Genomic DNA, 20,921 nt, shown 5'->3' on the forward strand with positions numbered 1-20,921 from the left:
AAGTTCTGTCATCTGATTTCTGAGTGAAAGTTAATATATGAGCTGTGAATAGCTTATGACCTGTTCCATAATGTGGGATTAATCTAAAAGTAGATGCAACTGAGCCAGTCCATCATTATAATCAGAACAGAAGAATGAGAACTTTTGAAGGTTCGCTTTACCTCATGCCAAAGTAACCATATAGGATGCCTTCATTTGCAAGATGTTTTTGTGCATTTTTCTCCATGTAAAAAGTTGGAGAAAATGCTGATTTGATTTCCTATTACTTTGCAAAGAAACTTCAGCTGATTAGCTCAGATACTTGTCTATCACAATCAAACTGAAGCAGAGTTAGGATTACCATGACAGAGACTACTTATCTTCTCTAAAGTATGTCTAAGTTTTTGCTTAAGTTTCTCCTTGATAGTACTGTTGTCAAGTGAAGGCTGTTGAAAAGTCCCCAGTAATTGGGCGAAACTCTGGACTGCACTCTAGCCTCTTGGAAAGTAGTCTGGACATGCTGCCAAACATTAGTTCCCATGAAATTGGGCAAGGATCAAGAGGTCTTTAGAAATCCATTTCCTATGACACAGTCTATGACCCTGATATCTCAATCAAGGGTAAAGCTAATTTACTGACAGCATGAGAGAGAACATCCAGTTCAGGTGTTCTTTTACCAATCACCTGTTTGACCCTGGCATAGCCAAGGAGCAAAAATGATTCTCCACTGACACTGTGTAGTATTGTCAGTGAAGTCAATGAAGATAAAGCATTATCAACAGCTGCAATCATTCATGAACAGGCATATTTGTGAAGATAATTTTTTGATTAAACACTTGCTTTATGTCTCACATTCCCATACTGAAACCCCTGTCAGACTTTCTGTTTAAAGTCTAATATGATGTGTGGGTTACGTTCTCTTTGGGCTGATAATGCTCAGGAGCTGATGCATCCCCAAAAGTTTCATCAGCATGGTAAGAATTTCTGGAAATATGCAAAACTACTCAGCTAGTCTATACATTTGGAAGTTGCCATTAACCAACTCTGGCATATGAGCTAAACATTCAGCAATGTATGGTTCACAAAGAAAATAGGAACACTGAGGGGGATGCTGCAAGTCAGCACACATGACAAGAAGGCAGAAGTCACTTTGGAAGGCAAAGACCATGAGTAGTAAGGTAGGCGACAGCAGGTCTGTTTAGAGCATCCTGACACTCAGGATCAGAATATTTGCCAAAGGTGGACGCGGCAAGTGGCCACACATCACAGGAAGCAGTACTTTGCATGGGAATGGACTTCAGAGTGTTGTTAAAAAGGGATGTGAGTCTCACTCCTATAACCTAGGCTCACTTACTGAAAAACTGAAGAGATAAAGAATCAATAAAGTCCAACAACAGTGCTTATACCAAATTATATGATACCAAGAGGATGTTCAGGAATAACAGGGTCTATTTCTATTTTCTGAGTTCCAAGTTAATACAAACATGTCTTCTCCACTCCTTCCTCAAAACAATCAAAGTAGCAAAGCAGTTTGTGTAAGAAGAAAGTGGAATAACACAAGATTAACAATTATTAAAATTCATCACTAAAATTCCATTTCAATTATGCAGAGTTAAACAATTAGCAAAACAATCTGCAGACTGAACTACGGAAAATCCTGAGGAAAAAAACTAGAAATTTTAACACATATTTTAAAAATTCAGCTGGTCTATTGCATTAGCTACAAATAGTGATCACAAAGAACAACTGGTTAAAAGAGAACAATTCTAAGGCATACTAAACAAGTCTCAAGTTTTACCCATTTCACCATGAATTATCAGTAACTTGGTTAAAACCAGCTGCATACCTACACACTTTTTAAAATTTGAAAAAGTTTATTTTTAACACCAATTCTTTGACATATTTTTTCTGTGCCTTTTAAGACTTGCAGCATGTAGTTTCTCCGATCTTTACAAATGATGTGAATTGCTTGAACTTAAGACTGCATGGTTTTGACAATTAGTTCACTTTAACTAGTTGAAAGGAAAGTGAACATCCATGAAAAGTAAAAAAATGAACATTTAATCATGGAAATCTGCTATTGATTACTACAAAATGCTTCTAGAATGGGTGTGTTCTTTTATTACTCTTAATTACTGTGATGAAGATTTCTGCATGTCAATTAGACTTGGTTTAGTATGGCAAATTCCACCCCCTCTATGTCTCTCCAATAAGGTAAGCACACATGCTCTTAAGAGGTTTTTTCTATATCTAGTACATGTAAATAAGGAAAAGAACTTTCAAGATACATCAAATTAAAAAGGAGCATAATGCTATAAAGTCAAAATTAACATAAAACCAACCTAAACTATTTTTTTCTTTTAGAACATTAATTACCTCATCCAGAAACAGGAAAATTGAAACATTCATGACATATGTCAGTAACATAATCAAAATACTTAAGGAGGAATAAGAATTCTATAATCATACATAGCATGACTAAGTAAAAGAAAAAAATATATATTGAAGAGAAATCTGTCCTAAGACCGATTTAAACCCAAGACATGTAAAATAACATAAAAACATGAAAAAATATGCTGGATTACTTGCCATTTAATAGCTCATATACTAGTTAACACTGTTCTCATTCATTTTGCTCTGAAAGAATTTTCTTTTGTAGCTCCTATAAATTTTAAGTATTTCTCAGGAAGGCTGTTGGAGATGGGATGTAGAATGCCATCACTCTGAAACTTTCACTCTCTGCAAACTGTAAGTTAGAGAAACTCTGCATGTTCTAAATTACAGTTGGGAAACTTACAAGCCCTGGGAATGAATATGGCCTGAAATTTTATTGCATGTCACCTGGGATCATATAATTTCTTCTTTCTACATTTTTTCTGACTAACACTCAGGTAGCCTTCAATTTATGGCCTAGCAATGTGTCTGAAAGAGCTACTTGGCCCTGAGTAAGGGAGAGGATATTGCAGGTTTAATGGAGTACATAAAACTCTACTTTGTTCCTTCTTGAGTCTTCCATGGAAGCTGCGGCTCACTCAGGTGGACTGTAACTGTTAGGAGCGTACTTACTGCATTGAAGTTGGGGAAGAGATTGACTGCTGCAGCGGTGTCCAGAGGAAATGGAAGAAATGGTTTAATATCCAGCGACGGCTGCAAAGGTGGTGCAGGAGGACGCACAAGGGCTGGAAGAGCAGGGCTCTGGCATGTACCACCTGCACATACAAAGAGACAGAAGACATTCAGCAAGTAGTGTGATGGGGAGCGGTGGTGGGGGAACCAGGGCATAAACAGCAACAATTAAAAGCCAATACTAGATCAAACAAACACCTTTTTGAGTTGTTTACTAATTACTGCTTTACTGAAAATACATAGCTGACTCAGTGACTGTTGGTTATAAGTCTTTGCCAGTAATTGCTTCAGGTATCAATCTATCATTATTAAAATTAGCTCATAAACCATTTATTTCCATGGATTCTCTGGAACATTAGTTCATCATACATATGACTTCATTCTCCTATAATTTCAATGCTTCATCTCTAGCCTTTTGCTCAACCCTAGAAAGGCAGACTACTTCAAAAGAAAAAGAACAACTTGCTGTTCAGCTCAGTAAAAGTCATGTTATTTGCAGACTTCTGATTTTTAAATTAAATCCTCACTCATGAAGCCAGTAGCTTCGGTTTCAGCCTAAACCTCACAAACACAACATACCTTGTAGCCTCAACAGTTGATCAACACAAATCTAGAAATCCAAACAGTTTCAGATGCCACCATAATTCTGTTAATGGGAAGGTACTGATAAACACTTTCTACTCTTTGCAAGAGGTGGAGCTGATTCAGACTCTCTGCAGCAGAAAGCTCCGCCCGACTAACCACCAGCTCTGTGGGAACATAATGCAAATGAAGAAATTCTCCTGCATACCAATAAAGCACTACCTGTTTGCAGTGGTCCCCATTTTGCTTATTTGTTTGCCCCTTGCCACAGCCAGGTACAAGCTGGAAGGATCCAAGTTCATTCTCTGCTTTCAATGACCCCTATGTTTTGGTTGCACTCCAAAACACCAATTCCTTGTTAATTAAAGACTATTTGGATCCTAAGAAACTGTTAAAATATGCCAGTGTTCTTATAATCTGAGAGGCAGGCAACAGACTGTAAAAACCTGCTGGTAAGAGTCCAAAAAAAAAAAAGTAAGGGGAATTTTACCCCACTCCCTGAACAGACACAGGCAGACAGATCAACAGAGGGAGACATCAGAAATCTGTTTCTTTTTTCTCTCATACATAAAGGCATTTCATTAGATGAGTTGCATACATTCTTTAAGAGCCCAAATATAAAGAAGTAAGAATGAGAAATCTCTCTATATGTGGCCAGCAAATCTGCTTACAAGGTTTGTCATTCTACGTATCTAATTTAGAGCTAACAACACAGCATTTAATTAAGCAGTTGTATAAGATCATTCAAAGTTATGCTTCTAGGTATAAAATCAGCTGGAGCCAAATTTTGAAAGACTGTATTTTTTGCCAACTTTCAACTCCTCTGTGAAGCATTTCACTATGAATCATTCGAAGAAAAACCTTACCCACTAGTAAATTAAAGGTATTGGATTGGAATTCACTCTAGTCTCATAATAGGTTTTTTCCCAAGATTAACTGCCATTTTTGGAGTAATTTCTACATTTACCTCAATGTAAGTATATAAGAAATCAGTCTTTGAATGCAGCAGAATACAGGTGACAGAAAAGCAGAGGGAAAGCAGCTCCGCTTTCCTTAGCTCACCAGCACAGAATCATCAAGTATTTAATGATTTTTGTTGCTTTCACAACTGCTACATTCCATGGCATTATTACAAAAACACTGTAAAAATAATTGTATCAGGTCAGAATGATGATGAAGTAGTGTCGGACATGCCAGTCATACTCCCTCTGAACAGGAATGACCCATAAAGGTATTTTTTTTAGTTGCTGGAAATACTTATTTTTTCTTATGTAAGCTTTTACAGATCATGAAGGAAGAAGTCGCTCCTATTGAAAAAAAGAACAAACACCTTAATGTCTCCAGATTGCACCCAACATTGTACAGAAACACACAGAAATTTCAAGGTGAGCATTTGCCCCTGGCAATAGCAAAGAAGTTGAGGCTGATTAAACATTCTACAACTCACAAGTGCAAACTGAAACTGGACTAAGAAATATCACCTGTGCTTGGGGACACAGCTCATTGGGTGTATTATCTCAGTGCTATGAAGGAGAGGCTTGTAGGTTCGGATTACCTAGAGCAACAGCCCTGGTATCCATACTCTTCTAGGACACCAAGCTATTCTGTGATCCTCCCCTGTGGCATGACTCGGCACTCACACACCTGCTGCTGCCAGCCAGTGCGGCACAAAGTCATCTGGGGACGAGAACACGCTTTAAATGGAAAAATTCAGCCAGCTCTGCAGGACCTTGGCTGGCACTCAGAGCCTCTAAAACAGAGTATAAAATATACCCCAGTCCTGGCTACTGTGGCACAGAAAATTAGTATGTTCAGGAGCACAGCTGCTCTCTGTTTTTTCAATAGTGTCAGACATGTCCCTTATTGATGGAGCATGTGAGAGGCATCATGAAATTTGAGCTTTTGCTTGAAAGAAAATCTCTAATGTTTACAGCTGGAAATATTAGCTTTTATTTCCATTTAACATGCACAGTGTTGTACTCTAGACTCTCTAACAGAAAAACTGAAGCAATGGAAACCATTTTTGTGACTCAGTTTAACTGAAAATCCTTTGGACAAACTTTGAGAAGACCAATGTTAACTATTTCCCACCTAATCCATTAGCAGAGGAATGGAGAGGGGTAGAAGCCCACTCGGAAGAGTTCTTGGAGACCATACACAGATAAATTCTAAGTGTTACTGTTAAGACTGTTCTGGAGTTCTGAGTGATAAGCTTCTCCACAAAGACCTCCACAGATTTGCCTGTGCAGATACAACACTGCTGATCAACACACAGTGAAGGTGAACATTCAATGTCAGCCTTTTTACAAACTTCCTACCAGCAAGGTTTGGATAACATTGACCAATGAAAGGAGGATAACATTCCACAACACCGATGGGTTTACAGCCTATGTTTGATGCTCTGCACTACTGTTACCTGAAGTTCACCACCTTGTTAAAAACTAGATGCATGCGTGACCTGACTTAGGATAACTAACAGAACCCGTAACATGTAGCACAGTACAGGTATAAGTTACATTTTATGAGTAGCATGCTATAGTTACTTAAAGGAATGTTACCAACGTGTTTTTCTACTTCCAGTGTTACAAGTTAGTGATGTTACAGTCTAAACACTAAACTCCAAAAAGGAGGAGTATCATATTTTAGATGGGAGGTAAATGTTCAAACATTTGAGATGTTCATGTTAATATTTTTACCTTAATTTTCTTTGTAGGAAGTACAAGAATCATACAACTTATATATAATACAATTAGCTCAGCATTTTGACCAAGTTTGAATTAATCATTTGTTTCTTCAATTTTCAGGCAATTTAAACCAGAGGCAAGATAATGTCTTGGACAGAGTCACTGGCAATACATCCAAGGTAAGTGTGAGCATATAACTTTGAAGAAAAGCTTGCCACAAGCCTTTGTCACTTTCTATATCACATTGAGAGCTTTTGAGCACTTCCCCAAAGTCAATTAAACTGTGCATCCTTGCACATGGATGTAGTTCTATGTCTCCAGTTGGGACTAGACATTTTCCCCTACCAATGGGTAATCTAGTTTGCAATATAGCACCGTGTTCTGAGCACAGTCAGTCAACATGGTACAAAGCCATGTGTGCAACTTAAAATTCATATTCTTGGTGGCAGAGCCCAGTCAAGTGGTTCTTGTTCTGAAATGGTGACTTGAATCTTCATCACCACAATATCTTTCTTGCCTGAATTGAGGGAATATTACAGAAAGAGATGATTTCTGCAGGTTCCACCTGAAATCGTCCTTTCCATAAAAAATTGCTACATTTGATTTGTGTTAAGTAGGAATGTGAACAAATCCTTGTGTTCATCCCACCCGCCCCATCCCCTGCCATATTGTAACTTTAAAGACCATGTTTCACTATGGAACCAAAAACTGATTTTAAAATGAGAAGTCATTCCAAAACAAAGAAACAATATGTCTTTCAAAATGTTAAAATTTTGATCTCATCTTTAAGATTTTTTTTGTCCCCAATTCTTTACAAAAATTTAACACCTTCTGGGGGAAATTTTGCTTTCAATAAAATAGCACTCACTGATAAGAAAGCTTCCCATTCAAATTCTTGTGTCCAGTTCACCTGAAATATTCCTTGTATCAGTGTTATTTAAAGAAAATAGACAGCTATAAGTACTGACCCTAAAATCTAGATTAAGAGAACCATAAAGATTGAAACCAAAGAAAATTATTTTAGGGTAAACAGACATGACAGAGCAGGTGGTTTTTATATACAGGATAATAAATAGCAAGTTACCATAATGTTTCTGAAGGAGGTAAAAATCCCTGTTCCTCAGGTTGCCAAACAGCTCAACAATTTGGCAACCCCCTATTGCTTTATTCTGTGACTTGGCTATAAAGATATGTTACATCTTTCTCTGCATAGTCTTTCCTCATGTACACTCTCATTCCCAATCCTTTAAACTCAACTGCAGGTTTAGTTTCCAGAAAAGGCAACACAAGATCTATTATCAAATAGTCTCTCCTAAGGAAGAATCAAGCCCAGATTTTGCAGACAGAAAAATGTAGATAATTTTTTGCAATGCATTTGGAACTCAGAGGTATGTAAACTGGGCAGGAACTCCTAAACTAATACCCCATTAATATAAATCTTTTGCAGTTCTTCTATCACTAACTATTACCACCATAAACACTGAGTGAAAAAGCAAATCTCTGCAGAATTCCATTTTCTCTCCAGAATTCCATTACTTTGCAATTTTTTTCCTTCTGGCCATATGTACAGCCATTATGAATACAGCAAAAACACTAAATAAATGTACAATTTCCCTTTCTTCCTGGAATCTGAGTTGGTTTTTAGGCTCATAAAGTGGTGTCTCCAAGATTATGGATATTTTCATGTTTTCCACTCCATCTCACACTTCTCAGTGTTTCCACCATAATTTATTTGAGGTCAAAAAAATACACACATTTTGCCTTGGCAGAAGCTCAAAGAACCTTTCAGCTGGTATGACTCTGGAGAAGCTGCGAATTCACCATTTAAAAGTTAACTTCTAGGTAGCCTTAAGAGATGACTTCAAAAAGTGTCAATAATATTTTTTACGTAGGATCCTAAATATTTGACAATGTACATTCAGGAAATCTTAAGATATATCCTTGGGAGCCTGAGCTAAACCAGGATTTTTTTCCTAGAAAATTTTCAACAATACTGACTAAGGTTATTTTAAAGTATAAAAGGGAAGGAATAGGGGGGGAGTTCACATTCTAGCTTATAAATGCTAATAAACTTACTTTTGGATAACTCAGTATTAGTTAGAATTTCCAATTCATTATGAATTAAGTTTGTCAGTGGGCCACAGAAAAGGTATATTTAGAAGGATTTTCTTCAGAAAGACAATGAAGACACAAGCATTTAAGAATAGTAGGCTAGTCATGATGAATAATGCTCTTGATCTAAAATATCAGAAATCACATTTATGTCTTCAGAGAATCTAATAAAATAGGAAATTTTTACGCATCCCAAACCAAAAGAATAACATTCTCTGATTTTAACAGAGACAATGTGACATGAATTGCAAATCTGACTTTTAGGAATTAGTTCAATGTAATCTGTCATGGCCTGTAGTCACTAGGGTACTCCTTTTCATCACTGTATGGTAGTCTTATTTTTTAAAAAGATACTTTTCTTAAAAACTGCTCTCTTGTCCTTTTTAAAGGTAAATTCAGTTCCATATGAAGTAATATCAATGATCCACCTGACATGGCAAAATGAGCCTTATCTAATCATCAAACTACTTATGTGCAGTTATTATACTACTCGAGTGACTGAAGTGTGAACTCACCTTACAGAAAGTTAGCTAACATGCAACCTGTATCTTGTATGTGCACAGATACACTTTCAATTTTAAATATTTAATTTTAATAGGTTACATCTTATTACACATGGACTGAAAGGAGATTAGGTGTGAAAAAAATGACGTGATACTGCTGGAGAATTTATTGCTCAGAAAATCTACCTTCTAACCATTTAAAGTGTTAGAACTTAGCTTCTTGTAAGGATTTTTGGTTTTATGTGTGTTTGTAGTTTGCTTCTTTTTTCTTTTTCTTTTTTTCTTTTTATTTTTTGAAAGGGAAAATGAGGTTTTGAAGGTGCTTTTTGGCTTCTGTTCACAGACTTTTTTTGGAAAGTGTTTCCATTATATACAATCAAAAATATTTTAAAATTAGGATATCCAGATTTAAGTACACAACTGTTCCATATCCTTCTTAGTTTCATGAAACCCACTAGAAAAGGAGAGCCCTCGAAATGGCGCTCCAACCATACCAGTCTTGATCCTGCTGACTGTCCTGAGACAGCTTGAGGATAAAGTATGCTGTCTGGCCATACAAGCTTTCCTTTCACAGGTTTTGTTGTTAGTAATGCTAACAGTGGCTAGTCACTTTGAAGAGGATGAATGCAACCCTGTCTGAGCTGTGGAGATCTGTGAGTAATTGATTTTTCAGTTCACTGGCCAAACCAAAAAATAAAGACAATTAGAGAGAAAAAAACCACCATTGTGTCAGCTGAAACTTTTCTTTCATCCAAAATGACATCCTATAGTTCCTATTTGGATACTTAACTACTTTTATTATTTAAATATTGGCAAATTTCAAACATCCAAACCCAAACAATTCAAAGTGACTCTACAAAAATATTTTCAAATCTCTTTCCATCTTTTCTTCCCTTCCTTTTTCTCTCTCTCTCTCTTTTTTTTTTTCTTTTTTTTTAAATGTACAAACCTCTTCCAGTTTGGCACCAATAAATACCCACTGTTTATTTATAGGCAGAATTTCTCAGCAAATCCACTATTCACCTGGAAAGTTTGAATCAGCTCTGGTCATTTGCTGCTATCCAAAGTATTATTTTGTCTAGAGGCAGTGTTTATTCTGTGATTCCTCCAAACTGAGCTAGTTTGGAAAAAGGATTATTTGTATTATTACTATTAGTTTTAGAAGCCTGCAGCTCTGCATCATGGTTTTTTGTTTGTTTTTTTAAAGTCTTCTTTCACAAATACTAGAATGTTGAATAGATATCCCAATACAAGCATCTTGATTGAAAAATGTGCTCCATCAGGTGTACAGAGGAGTACATTTCTCTTTTCACTACCTAGAATCCTGTGAAATTACTATCATGATGCTGGACTGGGAAAACGCAGAGACAAATTTGCATGAATACACTGATATCCATTATCTCCTGTCATTAATTTCTTTACTTTGCTAAGCAAGCTCAAATTTGTGCTCCCTTTTTCTTACCTTCTTCCCTCCAGTTCCTTTATCATAATTCATCTGCATTCCAGACAGCTGGGCCTAGTTCACAGACAATGAAGTCCAGTGTGTTGGAACAGGATCAGCACTGCCCGGCACTGTGCAGATGTTACCCACCTCAGGCCACAAGGACACTAATGTCAGAGCCTCCATGAACCCCACAAAGTATCATGTCTTTCACTCTGTATCTAGAATATGCTATGAACCACAGGAAACACTGCACTAAATTTATTTATTTATTTATTTTACATAACACCTACTGAAAGACGATGATCTGAACTTCAGTATTTAATAATGTCAAGCAAAGAATTCCTCTAACTCCCTAAGGGCCACATCTTATGTGGATTTTAAATCGTACAAGTGCAGCAACTAAGCTTTTTCTTTTAGCGACATGACCTACCTAATTGAGCTCTTCAGAATCCTTTGGGCTTTTACTGCAGTTGGTGAGACAAATTTGGATTTTTTTTTCCCTATTGGAAGCTGAAAATTAAATGATCCAAAATTAATGTTCCATTTTATATAAAGTTCTAGCTGTTTCTAGTAGAAGGAAACAACAAGAAATTGTTCACTTTGGCCACCATAATTACAACCAGTTGCCCATACCAAATGCCACCATGCCAGAGAATCAGAAATCCCATGACTGACAGTCATGTCTTCATAGAAGACAAAGTAGAGTGCCCATGGATCTCATCTCTCCTCTCTCTTGAGACTGGAGGAGCTTTTAATTTCTATTTTCTTTACAAAACAAAATTAAATACCCAACAGCCTTATTTTATCCATGCAATTCCAGTATTAGTTCTCAGGACACTTTAACATGGCAAGAGATAATCCCCATTTTTCAGCTAGGAACCTGGAACAGACAGCATAAGTCTCCTGCTTAAAGCTTACCCAGAAACCTATGGCAGACCAAGGACCTGAGCTCTAGGTTTCCAAATTTAGTGCTCTGAGCACTATGATATCCTTCCCTGGTTGTAGTCAAATAGTGAACTGAACATACCTTTACTTAGACTTGAGTGATCTCACAGTAGCAAAGACAATGTCAAAATCTGTTCTTCCTTCCCTGTCATAAGTTTTAGAGAGAAGATAAGTTGACCAGGGGGTCCACATATGCACTCTTTTCTTTTGGCCAACTATGTATTCCCAGCTCTATTCTACAGTTCTTTCTCAAGCAGCTCAAGTTTTATATTACTTCCTGCTTTCTTTAGTAAAAAACTGAATCCAAGGAAGTGGAAATCCTGTGTTGCTTAGAGTGAGCTAGAAATGTATAGAGACATTACTACCACCATGCAGTAATGCTAGGCCAGAAAAGATGGCCGAGAGGAGACCTTATCAATATATACAAGTGCCTGTAGAGAGGAGGTCCAAAGGATGGAGTCAGGCTCTGCCCAGTGGTGCCAAGGAAAAGGAGAAGAGGCAGAGGTAAGAAATTGATGCACAGAAGTTCCACCTGAATATAAGGAAGAACTTCTTCACAGTGCGGGTGACCAAGTACTGGAACATATTGTCCAGAGAGATTCTAGAGTCTCGCTTACTGGAGATATTCAAGAACTGTCTGGATGCAATCCTGTGCAATGTGCTTTAGGATGATCTTGCTTGAACAGGGAGGTTGGACCAGATGACCCCCTGTGGTTCCATGCAACTTTACCCATTCTGTAATTCTGTATGAAAAACAGCTTTTCCTTTTCTTCTCATCATGATAAGGTCTTCATCTTGACTAGTCATTCCCACATAGAGCAGCTACCCAAAGTACAATTTCCAGCCTGCAGCTGAGATGTGTACATTCAGACTCAAGCTAAGGTGTCTTTTGAGATATGTGGGAAGCATGGGTGTTGTCAGAGGAGCACTGCAATATGATAAAGTTAGAGGAAGGGCACAGTGCTACAAATGTGCATTTCCCCAAAATTGCATGTGCAGTGTTTCTCTACAGTTTTCAGCTGATAAATACATTTTCTGACAGTACTAAACTGACTGCACCACTATTTAGTAGAACATCATGAATGTCTCCTAATCAGTGGGTCACTAGGTGGTTGTAACCTCCACTGGAGAAATACTAGGTTGTACCAGATCAGGTCCAGTAACACTATTGCTACAAAACAAATGGATCTAAACATCGGATGACTGTGAGGAAGCTGCTGAAGGGCATTAAGACCTCCCAAAGTGTGCTTCTCTGAGGTTACCATCTCCCAGGAGATTCTAACCATCAAGACACAAAAAACCCTTCACCGTAAATAAGTAAGTTAAGCAAAATACAAGCATCAGACAAGTATTATAAAAATCACATTAATTTTAAAGCTTTACACTTTTTGACATTTAAATAGTCTTTGACCTGGCATATTCTACAGCTGGATTTTTCTGATGTTTTTGTAAAGGTCATGTTTATGGTATAATGAGCACAGATTTCCAAGGGTTATTAATCAGAAGAACACTGTATTGCAAATGGATTTTGAAGGAATTTTTCAGTTTTATGATGAACATATTTTCAGTTTTAAAAGTGCCATTTTTCAAAATCATGCTTGGGAAAGAAATAACAATTAACTTCTTATGTCTTTAAATGAAATAAGCATACGACTGAGACAAATATATAACTAATATGAAATGGACACACTCCACTAGTAAACTCTATGAAGATAGTGTGTTTCAACAATGCATCTTCTGTTTAGCATTAATAATATCATTTAGCATTAATAATTCACTGGAAAGTGTTTTTACACATTTGTAACTGTACAATGCAAGAATAAGTGGAACTTAATGCCAACAGCTATTGCATGTTTCCAGAGCATCACTTCACTCCTCTGCCAGCTGTCAAACCTCTGTTGCTTTACTGAGTAAGAGGTAGATTGACTTCCAAAAGAGATTGACTTAGTAGAAGGATGGCAGAATGCACATGAAAGGAGCAAACTCTACCCAGGTCAAAGTTAGCTCCACAAAGAGAGAGTGGAAGGGAAGGAAGGAAGGAAGGAAGAAGAGAGATGCATTGAGAAAAAAAGTGATGCAAAGTCCATGGTTTTGTAGCTACACTTGGTTGTTGGTCTTACAGGTAGCACACAACAATGGACATGAAAATACCTGTTGATCTACGCCAGTGTTGCAGAGCCCACTTATGCGTATGACAAAAATACACACTATTAAAATAAAACCCCATTTTTCATTTTTCTTTCCCATATGTAAAGACATGCTTGCACAATACATCAGAAACTATCACAGTCTCAAAAATTTTGATTCACAAAAAACTCCAATACATATGTCTAAAACTACTAGGTTTATGGTCTTTCATATTTAGGCAGAAGAGTTAAGTGGTATCATTTATTGCTGAACATTAAAAAAGTAGAATGGAACCAAAAGCACAGGATTTACAAATGGATAGTGAGCACAGCCAGAGTAGACAGAAGTGAGTTTTAAAGGACAGGCTCCTGGATACAAGGCACTTTTCAGTCCATGGTGACTTGAAAGATACTTGTTAAGATAAACTATACATTGCATCATCATTTTTCTTGTATACATTTCTAAATTAAAAACACTTCCAAGTTATTTGGCTCAGGAACTTTTCCCAGCAATGAAAAAATCTTGATCCCCACTCTGAATGAAATATCTGAGGTTCTTAAAAGAAAATTAAACCAAAACAGCAAACACCAACTTCTTTCTTTCTCAAGATGTAAAACAAGACAAAAAGCCCTTACTGGATCACGTGGTCAATTGTCTCTAAACCCCAACCTATTATTCTTCATAAAACCCCTACGATACTTTAATAAAACAAAACCAGTTCAGTCCTCAGGAGACAGAGCTGTTTGTGCAAAAACCAAGAGCCTGAGGAGACTTTCTGATACAAGCTGATACAAACTTGAACTTATCCTAGCAGGTAACCCATGCTCTGTATTGAGAAGCAAAGAAAAAACAGACTGCTTGGCTATCTGCTGTCCTCACAGAGATAGAGGAAGAGAAGGATAAAATGTTTAGTTTACTGCTAAGTTAGAACCTTACTAGAACAGAATTTTATGCCATCGCAAAGCACACATGCACTGAGTCCAGCAATGACTATACTCTGGTTTTTCATCAGCAGGCAATTAAAAAAAAAAGAAAAAACAAAGAAAAAAACAAAGAAAAGAACACAAACTGTACTCTGCAGAGAGAAAAATCTCCCTATCCTGCTAAGTACTACCTGAGCACTTGATGATTAGATTAGAGTCCCTCTCTTCAGCATTAAGCAGTGGAGATCAGCTTACACCACACTGTCTTAATGGAGATGTGAAATCAGATACTGCATTCTTTCCCCATTGCTGAAAATTTCAGATTAATTATAGTGATTGCAATATGGCAAGTTGACCACACACATAAGACAAAAGCACGCACACAAGATAACAGCCTTCCAGCATGAAGAGATGAGTAATTCATCAGGAATTTGCAGATCCTCACTGGCTTGCTTAGAAGCTTTTTGCTGTACTGCTCAACTGGTTGGTCATTCTTCATATGTGGCACAAACTAGGGATGTAAATGGTTAGCAGTTCTGGACTGCAGTACAGAGTTTTGAGTTCAGTAAGTGATCAACCATAAAAGAGTAGGTGCTGGTAGAGCATAAAAGCCTGAAGCTGATGCTAAGGGCGAGGAGTTTGCATTGAATCTGGGAGAAGGAAAAGAGGAGGGGAAAGAAGGGGAAGTAAGAAGGCAGGAGGCAAAACAAGAATGGAAATAAAAGAACAGGATGTTGGGAATCAGTGGGAGAAATTTTAACATTGACCAGAATCAATTAAACTGTTGTCCTATGGAAATTCTATATCCAGTCACAAATTTAGTTGAAATAAATTTTAAATAGGACATGTTATAACATACTTAAATATTAATAGTTGTGTAACTGTTCTATCTACGAAATACATCTTTGCCATATATTATTCAGTGCAATCACATGCTGCTCTTGTGCAATTCAAATTATTTTTCTTTGTTTTTTTTCCTTTTTAAACAGAGATAAATACGTGTGATATGTTATACTGGTAAACAGTTTCTGGGTATTAATGCACACCTAATAAATAAATGTTTTTATTTCCATCAAAACACTGTGGGGTTGTGCTTCCATATGCACAGTTAAAATCAGGAAATTAGCTACTCCATAAACCAGTAAGTCTCTATATTCAAGAAGTGTAAGCACAAAAATATTTAAAAACCCACACCATGATGCAATATAACAGATAGATGTTCTTATGCAAGATGATTTCAATAATACTAGTGAAGCAAACATTGTTTTTTCTATCTGCGACAAAGATCACATGAATATCTTTCATACAGGGTTCAGTAAGAGCATTGCCCCACATGTAGTAATGCTGTGGAGTTGGATTGAACTCCCTAAAAATCGAAGCAAGGAAGACTGTTACAGATGCCAATGAGAGGTGGTTCTGCAAAGTTTTGTAGCACAATGAGCTCCTCCCAATGTCTGTGGTAGCAGACTCAAGCATCAGAGTTCAGAGCCATCAATACCTAGCTCTTGGTGAGACTCCGTGAAAAATCATATTTGATTAAAATTTCAAATCAACTGAAAAAAATAAAAAGGAAACAAAAGAAAATACAACTTACAAATTAGAAAGGCAAGAAATAACAGAGTTTGACTGACTCCCTGAACATTTAAATGCTTCACTGCACAAACAGGCTACCGTCATTCTCACCAACAGATCACAGCCATTACCCTTCTGCAACATAGAAAACACAACAAACCAGACTATATTGAATTCACTTCTATAAAGCTGTCTCTTTGTTCTCTGTCATAAAGAACCAGTTTGAAATCATGTATTATGCCAGTAAGAAATAATAATCTGTCTCACTTGAATCAGGCTTTGGGGTTGCACAAGCCACTGCAATCACAAAGTTATGGATAACTAATCATAATTATTCTTCCATGGGATTTTGGCTGATGCCTTGCTTTAAGATATGATTCCTTGGGGAGAAGGGCAGAAAACGTTGTAAATATCTAAGGGATTTTTCTGTGTTGCAAATTTCTATCAGAATTTATCTTCTCTGCAGCTCTATATTTGAATTATAGTCTCATATATACATGGGGAAGCAAATCCTTTTAAAATTTTAAAAAATTGAGAGAAATTAAGGTCACTATTTTAATCAAAGGCCTGTACTGAAGCCTGTTCTGTAAATCCTCAATGTCTCAGGGAAATGTCCCAGTAGTTGGGCTGTTGACTGACTGGGGACACTTGCACAATAATCCCATTTTCAAGCAGTTTAGATTTGTGTAAATGTGTATTCACTTCACGAAGGAATTTAGCTTGGGTTTCCAGCAGCCCACAAAAATCCCTTGACCTCAGGGCTAATGTTTTTCTGGGGAAGTGAATACATTCTTTTACAGTGGAGAAGTTTTAACAGAATGGCTATTTATAAAAAAGGGCTATGGAAACTTCAATTTTGGCAAGCTTACACCTGATGGAGATGATTTAGGCAAATGGTCTGAGAGCTAGAACATGTGGCAGTTAATACGTTTGACTGTGCTCTTGATACTTGTGAAAATGCTGGCAGGTCCATTCTTTAAATCTCTAAGTAAATCACTCCTATAATTTAAAAAATTTTTTCAAGCAAGTAAAATTTTCTCCTGTCACTCTCTATAGGTGGGGGGAAAGCACTACTGCTTTTGCAGACAAGACACAAAGGACAAAAGAAATTTTTGTCCTATTTTCCAGAAACACAGGCATGTCAAGCCCAATTTATCTAATCCATGACATTTTGGATGCTCCAGGCTGCATCTACAGAAATAGATAAAGGCTTGTCCTCCACAGATTTGATGAACGGGAATCCCTGCCTCTGGCTAATATAAATTGTGCTTGTTGGTGGATAATTCTATTGATTACAATCCTGTTACATTTACACAAGTACGCATAAGAGTTTTCTGTAAAACAGCATAAACTACTGGTTAAAAAAGGCAAACCTAACCCAATAAGATACTCATAATTGCCTATCAAGTGCTTCAAGTAATTTCTCAATTTGTTTTTGTTACTTGGGATAAGTCACGCCCTCTCCAAAACCTAACACCTTTGAATTTTAATGAAATATGGCATATTATTCTGATCAGAAGAACCTTACAAAACCTATCAAACTAGGAGGACAACCCAAGTGCAAAGAGCCTTAAATGAAACTGTGTGTTGACAAAGTGAATTCCTTCCTCCATCCTCCCACTCTACTGCTAAGGAGTGAAGGGAACCTCATATATTGTAATCATCTTTGCTTTCCATAAAAGGTAATCTTACAATACATTTGCAAGAAAATGAAATATAAACCATTGAAGTGAGCCAACTAATTGTCAGATTGCTATAGAAATGCAGAGGATTTTCTAAGCCACAGACAAATCTCAATCCTTCAAATACTTTTGCATGTATTTACCCATTTCAATTCCTCACATCAGTGAAACACCATCAGAAAAGTTAATTATTTTTTAATTCATGCATGCAGAAGTGGGGTCCCTCTCTTATTTGCATGACTCCATCTGACTAAACATTCAAAATGTTCCATAACAATGAGTTTTAAACAAAGGAAATTGCTACTCCATTAAAAAGGAATTAAAAATTTTCCAAGGGTTCTCAATTTGAAGGATGAGTCAAACCCCTGAATGCTTGACCCACGTTGCCATATACATGAGAATTGGTTTGCATAATCAAGGATTTGGCACCGTTTTCTTTAAAAACAAAATAAACCCACAAAATACCAAAATACATCACATGATAAATGCATGATGAAACTATAAATATCAGATGAAAATGAAGATACTCTAAAGCATATTGCCAAAGATGCACAAAGGCTTTCATCTTTTTTTTTTGCTGACATCATATCATTAACAAAAAATTAGGAGGATTACAGCAGAAGAATATACTTCTTGCATATAGAATTTGCATTAAAAAACTCTCATGATCTTACAGAAAAAAGACAATGTACTAAGAAAAAGAAGTCTATCTCATCACAGAATTACAGTGGCTTAAGTTGAATTACACTGGATATTAGTTTGAGCTGTAATACTAAAGAACAACTATTGCAGCACACTGAATCTGTTTAGTTAGAGGTATCAATTCAAGTAATGACGCAATTTTGCATGCAAGCCTCTAAGAAACCTAAAACCAAACACAACTTGCCTGGATAAGGGTTGCATTTCAAGGCTTAACCTCAAGCTGATTTTACAGATCTGGAGCTGCAACTAGACATAAATCACCTGATTCACAGCAGTGTTTTGGGTGTGTTAACCTGAAACACTGAGAAAATTTCAGCAATGTGGGCCAAACCATGACAAAATTTAAAATATTAACATCCTTCTTCAGCCCCAAACCATTGATGCTGGCACAGTCCTTGTGTCCACATATCTGCATTAGTCCAGGACCTTACAGCTTTTGCTTCTCTAAGTTGGACAGAGGGTGCCTGTGGCTTCACAGATCTCTTGCCTTTGTTTATGCATTACAGAAAGTTTTGATTTATCATCTGAGAAAAGACTCTGCAAACTTGTATTTCTGGCTATTCTGTTTCACTTGACCTTGGGAGACTATGTAGTAATCTTGTCTAAATGCACATAAAATTTAAATGGGGAGTGATAGGATTTCTTTATTACACTCTTCAGATAGCTAAATTATACTTAACATAAATTGAGAAGACCTTAACCACAGACAGCTGTTTTGTGTTGCTGTGTAGAATCCCTTTCTATGACACACAAAAAACACCCCAAAACACTTTATTTCTCACTTAACTGACCATTTAAGTTTACAGAAAGCATCAAACTCAGGTGTTCACGTACATGAGTATTTGCAAAAGCAGTAAAATGAATCTCTGTGTCCCAGGTCAGGCCTCAACTGTATGAACAGAACCCTTATGAAGTTCTTAAAGTTGCATGTAGAAAAACATTGCAGCAGAAAGCAATGCAGAGTTCACATTTATGTTGCCCCATTGTTTGACACATTTTTGTAAAACATTGCCAAGACCAAGCCTGGTCATGATACTAAATTGGTAAACTTAGATTACCAAGGCTGATGGAAACCCAAGAGCAGCAAAAGGAGATTAAGGAAGTCAGTGTAATTCAGTGTCTGACAGCTTGAAGTGAATAGGCTGCTTGCTTTTGAAAATATAAGCCCCGAATGTGGTTCCCACCAGAATATCCCTTTCTTGCACCAATAAGGCCCTTCAGTGTTTCCCTACAATTTCCTCTGCAGAGGTAAACAAGTTGGGTTTAGCCCAACTTCAAAAAAAAAAAAAAGCCCAAAAGACTATAACTAGAAACCCCTTGTGTTAAGATTGCCTAACACACGTGATTTCAGGATTATTTCTGCTCACTGAAAGTGAGGAAGAATTTCTTATTTCTTAGAGGGCTAGCATACATTGAAAAAAAACATTCAAAGCAGTGGATGCACATTTACACAAGGGGAATAGAAACCCTTTATTTTTTTTTCCACGGAAATCTATTTTTGGGAGTATTTTCTGAAGTTGTTGCTCTTACTCTAACAGCATGGGCAATGGCCTCTTATTAGACATGATATAGTACAAGATTTTATCTCTTTCCCCCTAAAATTCACTATAAATTTCAAATGTGCAATTTATTTTTACAGCATAATGTTATTTGGCCTTTCCAGAATGACACATTCAAAAGTCAAACCGACATTCTAATTACAAATTACGGTTTCGTTGTCACTACAAACTATTATCCAAATACAATTTTAATACATGTCCATTCAGTAGCTCCAGACACACAACTGCAAATGTTAAAACTTCGCAGACTACAAATGAGCTTCTCCCACATGCAGCTTTTTCTGGCTGAGCTACAAAGCCACAGAAATGATAGCTTGGTATGATTTGTGGTCATAAACTTTAACAGAGCTGCATGAGATGATGCTTTAAGAAAAATGTTAAGCTGTCTCTGCCAGCTGGGGGGAAGGGGTGGGGTGGAGGTGGAGGAGGTAGAGAAGAGAAGGAAACTCAGATTTTCCTTACTGCTGCTTTTCTGCTTAACTAGTATAAACTTTGTTAACTGAAGGAGAATCAGCATAAACTACCAAACTACTCATTCAATTGTCCTGATATTTTTTAATGATATTGCCAATTATGTGCTTTAATGAGAAAAAATTTTAAAAAAAGCATCCCAGTCCAACAAGTTACTAGAGAAGTTGCCCCCCAGAAACTAAAGAGAACTTAAATAGGACTACTGTGAATTAAGAGATGCTCTACATAACTTGTACATAACCAAGAAAGCTTTCAAGCCACCATCATATACCAAGTGATGAATTTCTTGAAAATCTAAATCTGACAGGGATAGCCATGATAGCTTTTAGGTTTTTTGGTTGTGGTTTTTGTTGTTGCAGTTGTTATTTAATTTTGTTGTTGCTGTTTAGAGGGGGTAGTTTGGTTTTCTATTAACTTAAGAATTTCATATTATCATTATTGGCACAGATAACTTGGTAATTTAAATTAATATGAGAAATTATTACTATATTTGTTTGCAGTTGAGAGCTG

At 36.8% G+C, this 20,921-nt stretch overlaps 1 protein-coding gene across 3 annotated transcripts in view; it reads right to left on the reverse strand.

Annotated features, from left to right (window-relative positions):
• The window catches only part of ZNF385D (zinc finger protein 385D), a 407,938-nt gene that overhangs the window by 131,019 nt on the left and 255,998 nt on the right, over nucleotides 1–20,921 (reverse strand). For all 3 annotated transcript variants that reach the window (XM_071561076.1, XM_071561077.1, XM_071561078.1), the window contains one exon: nucleotides 3,046–3,188. In XM_071561076.1, the coding sequence (XP_071417177.1) occupies nucleotides 3,046–3,188 (143 nt within the window). The remainder of the gene's footprint in view (nucleotides 1–3,045; nucleotides 3,189–20,921) is intronic.

Source organism: Pithys albifrons, chromosome 7 (genome assembly GCF_047495875.1).
Source record: "Pithys albifrons albifrons isolate INPA30051 chromosome 7, PitAlb_v1, whole genome shotgun sequence".
Taxonomy (NCBI): Eukaryota; Metazoa; Chordata; class Aves; order Passeriformes; family Thamnophilidae; genus Pithys; species Pithys albifrons.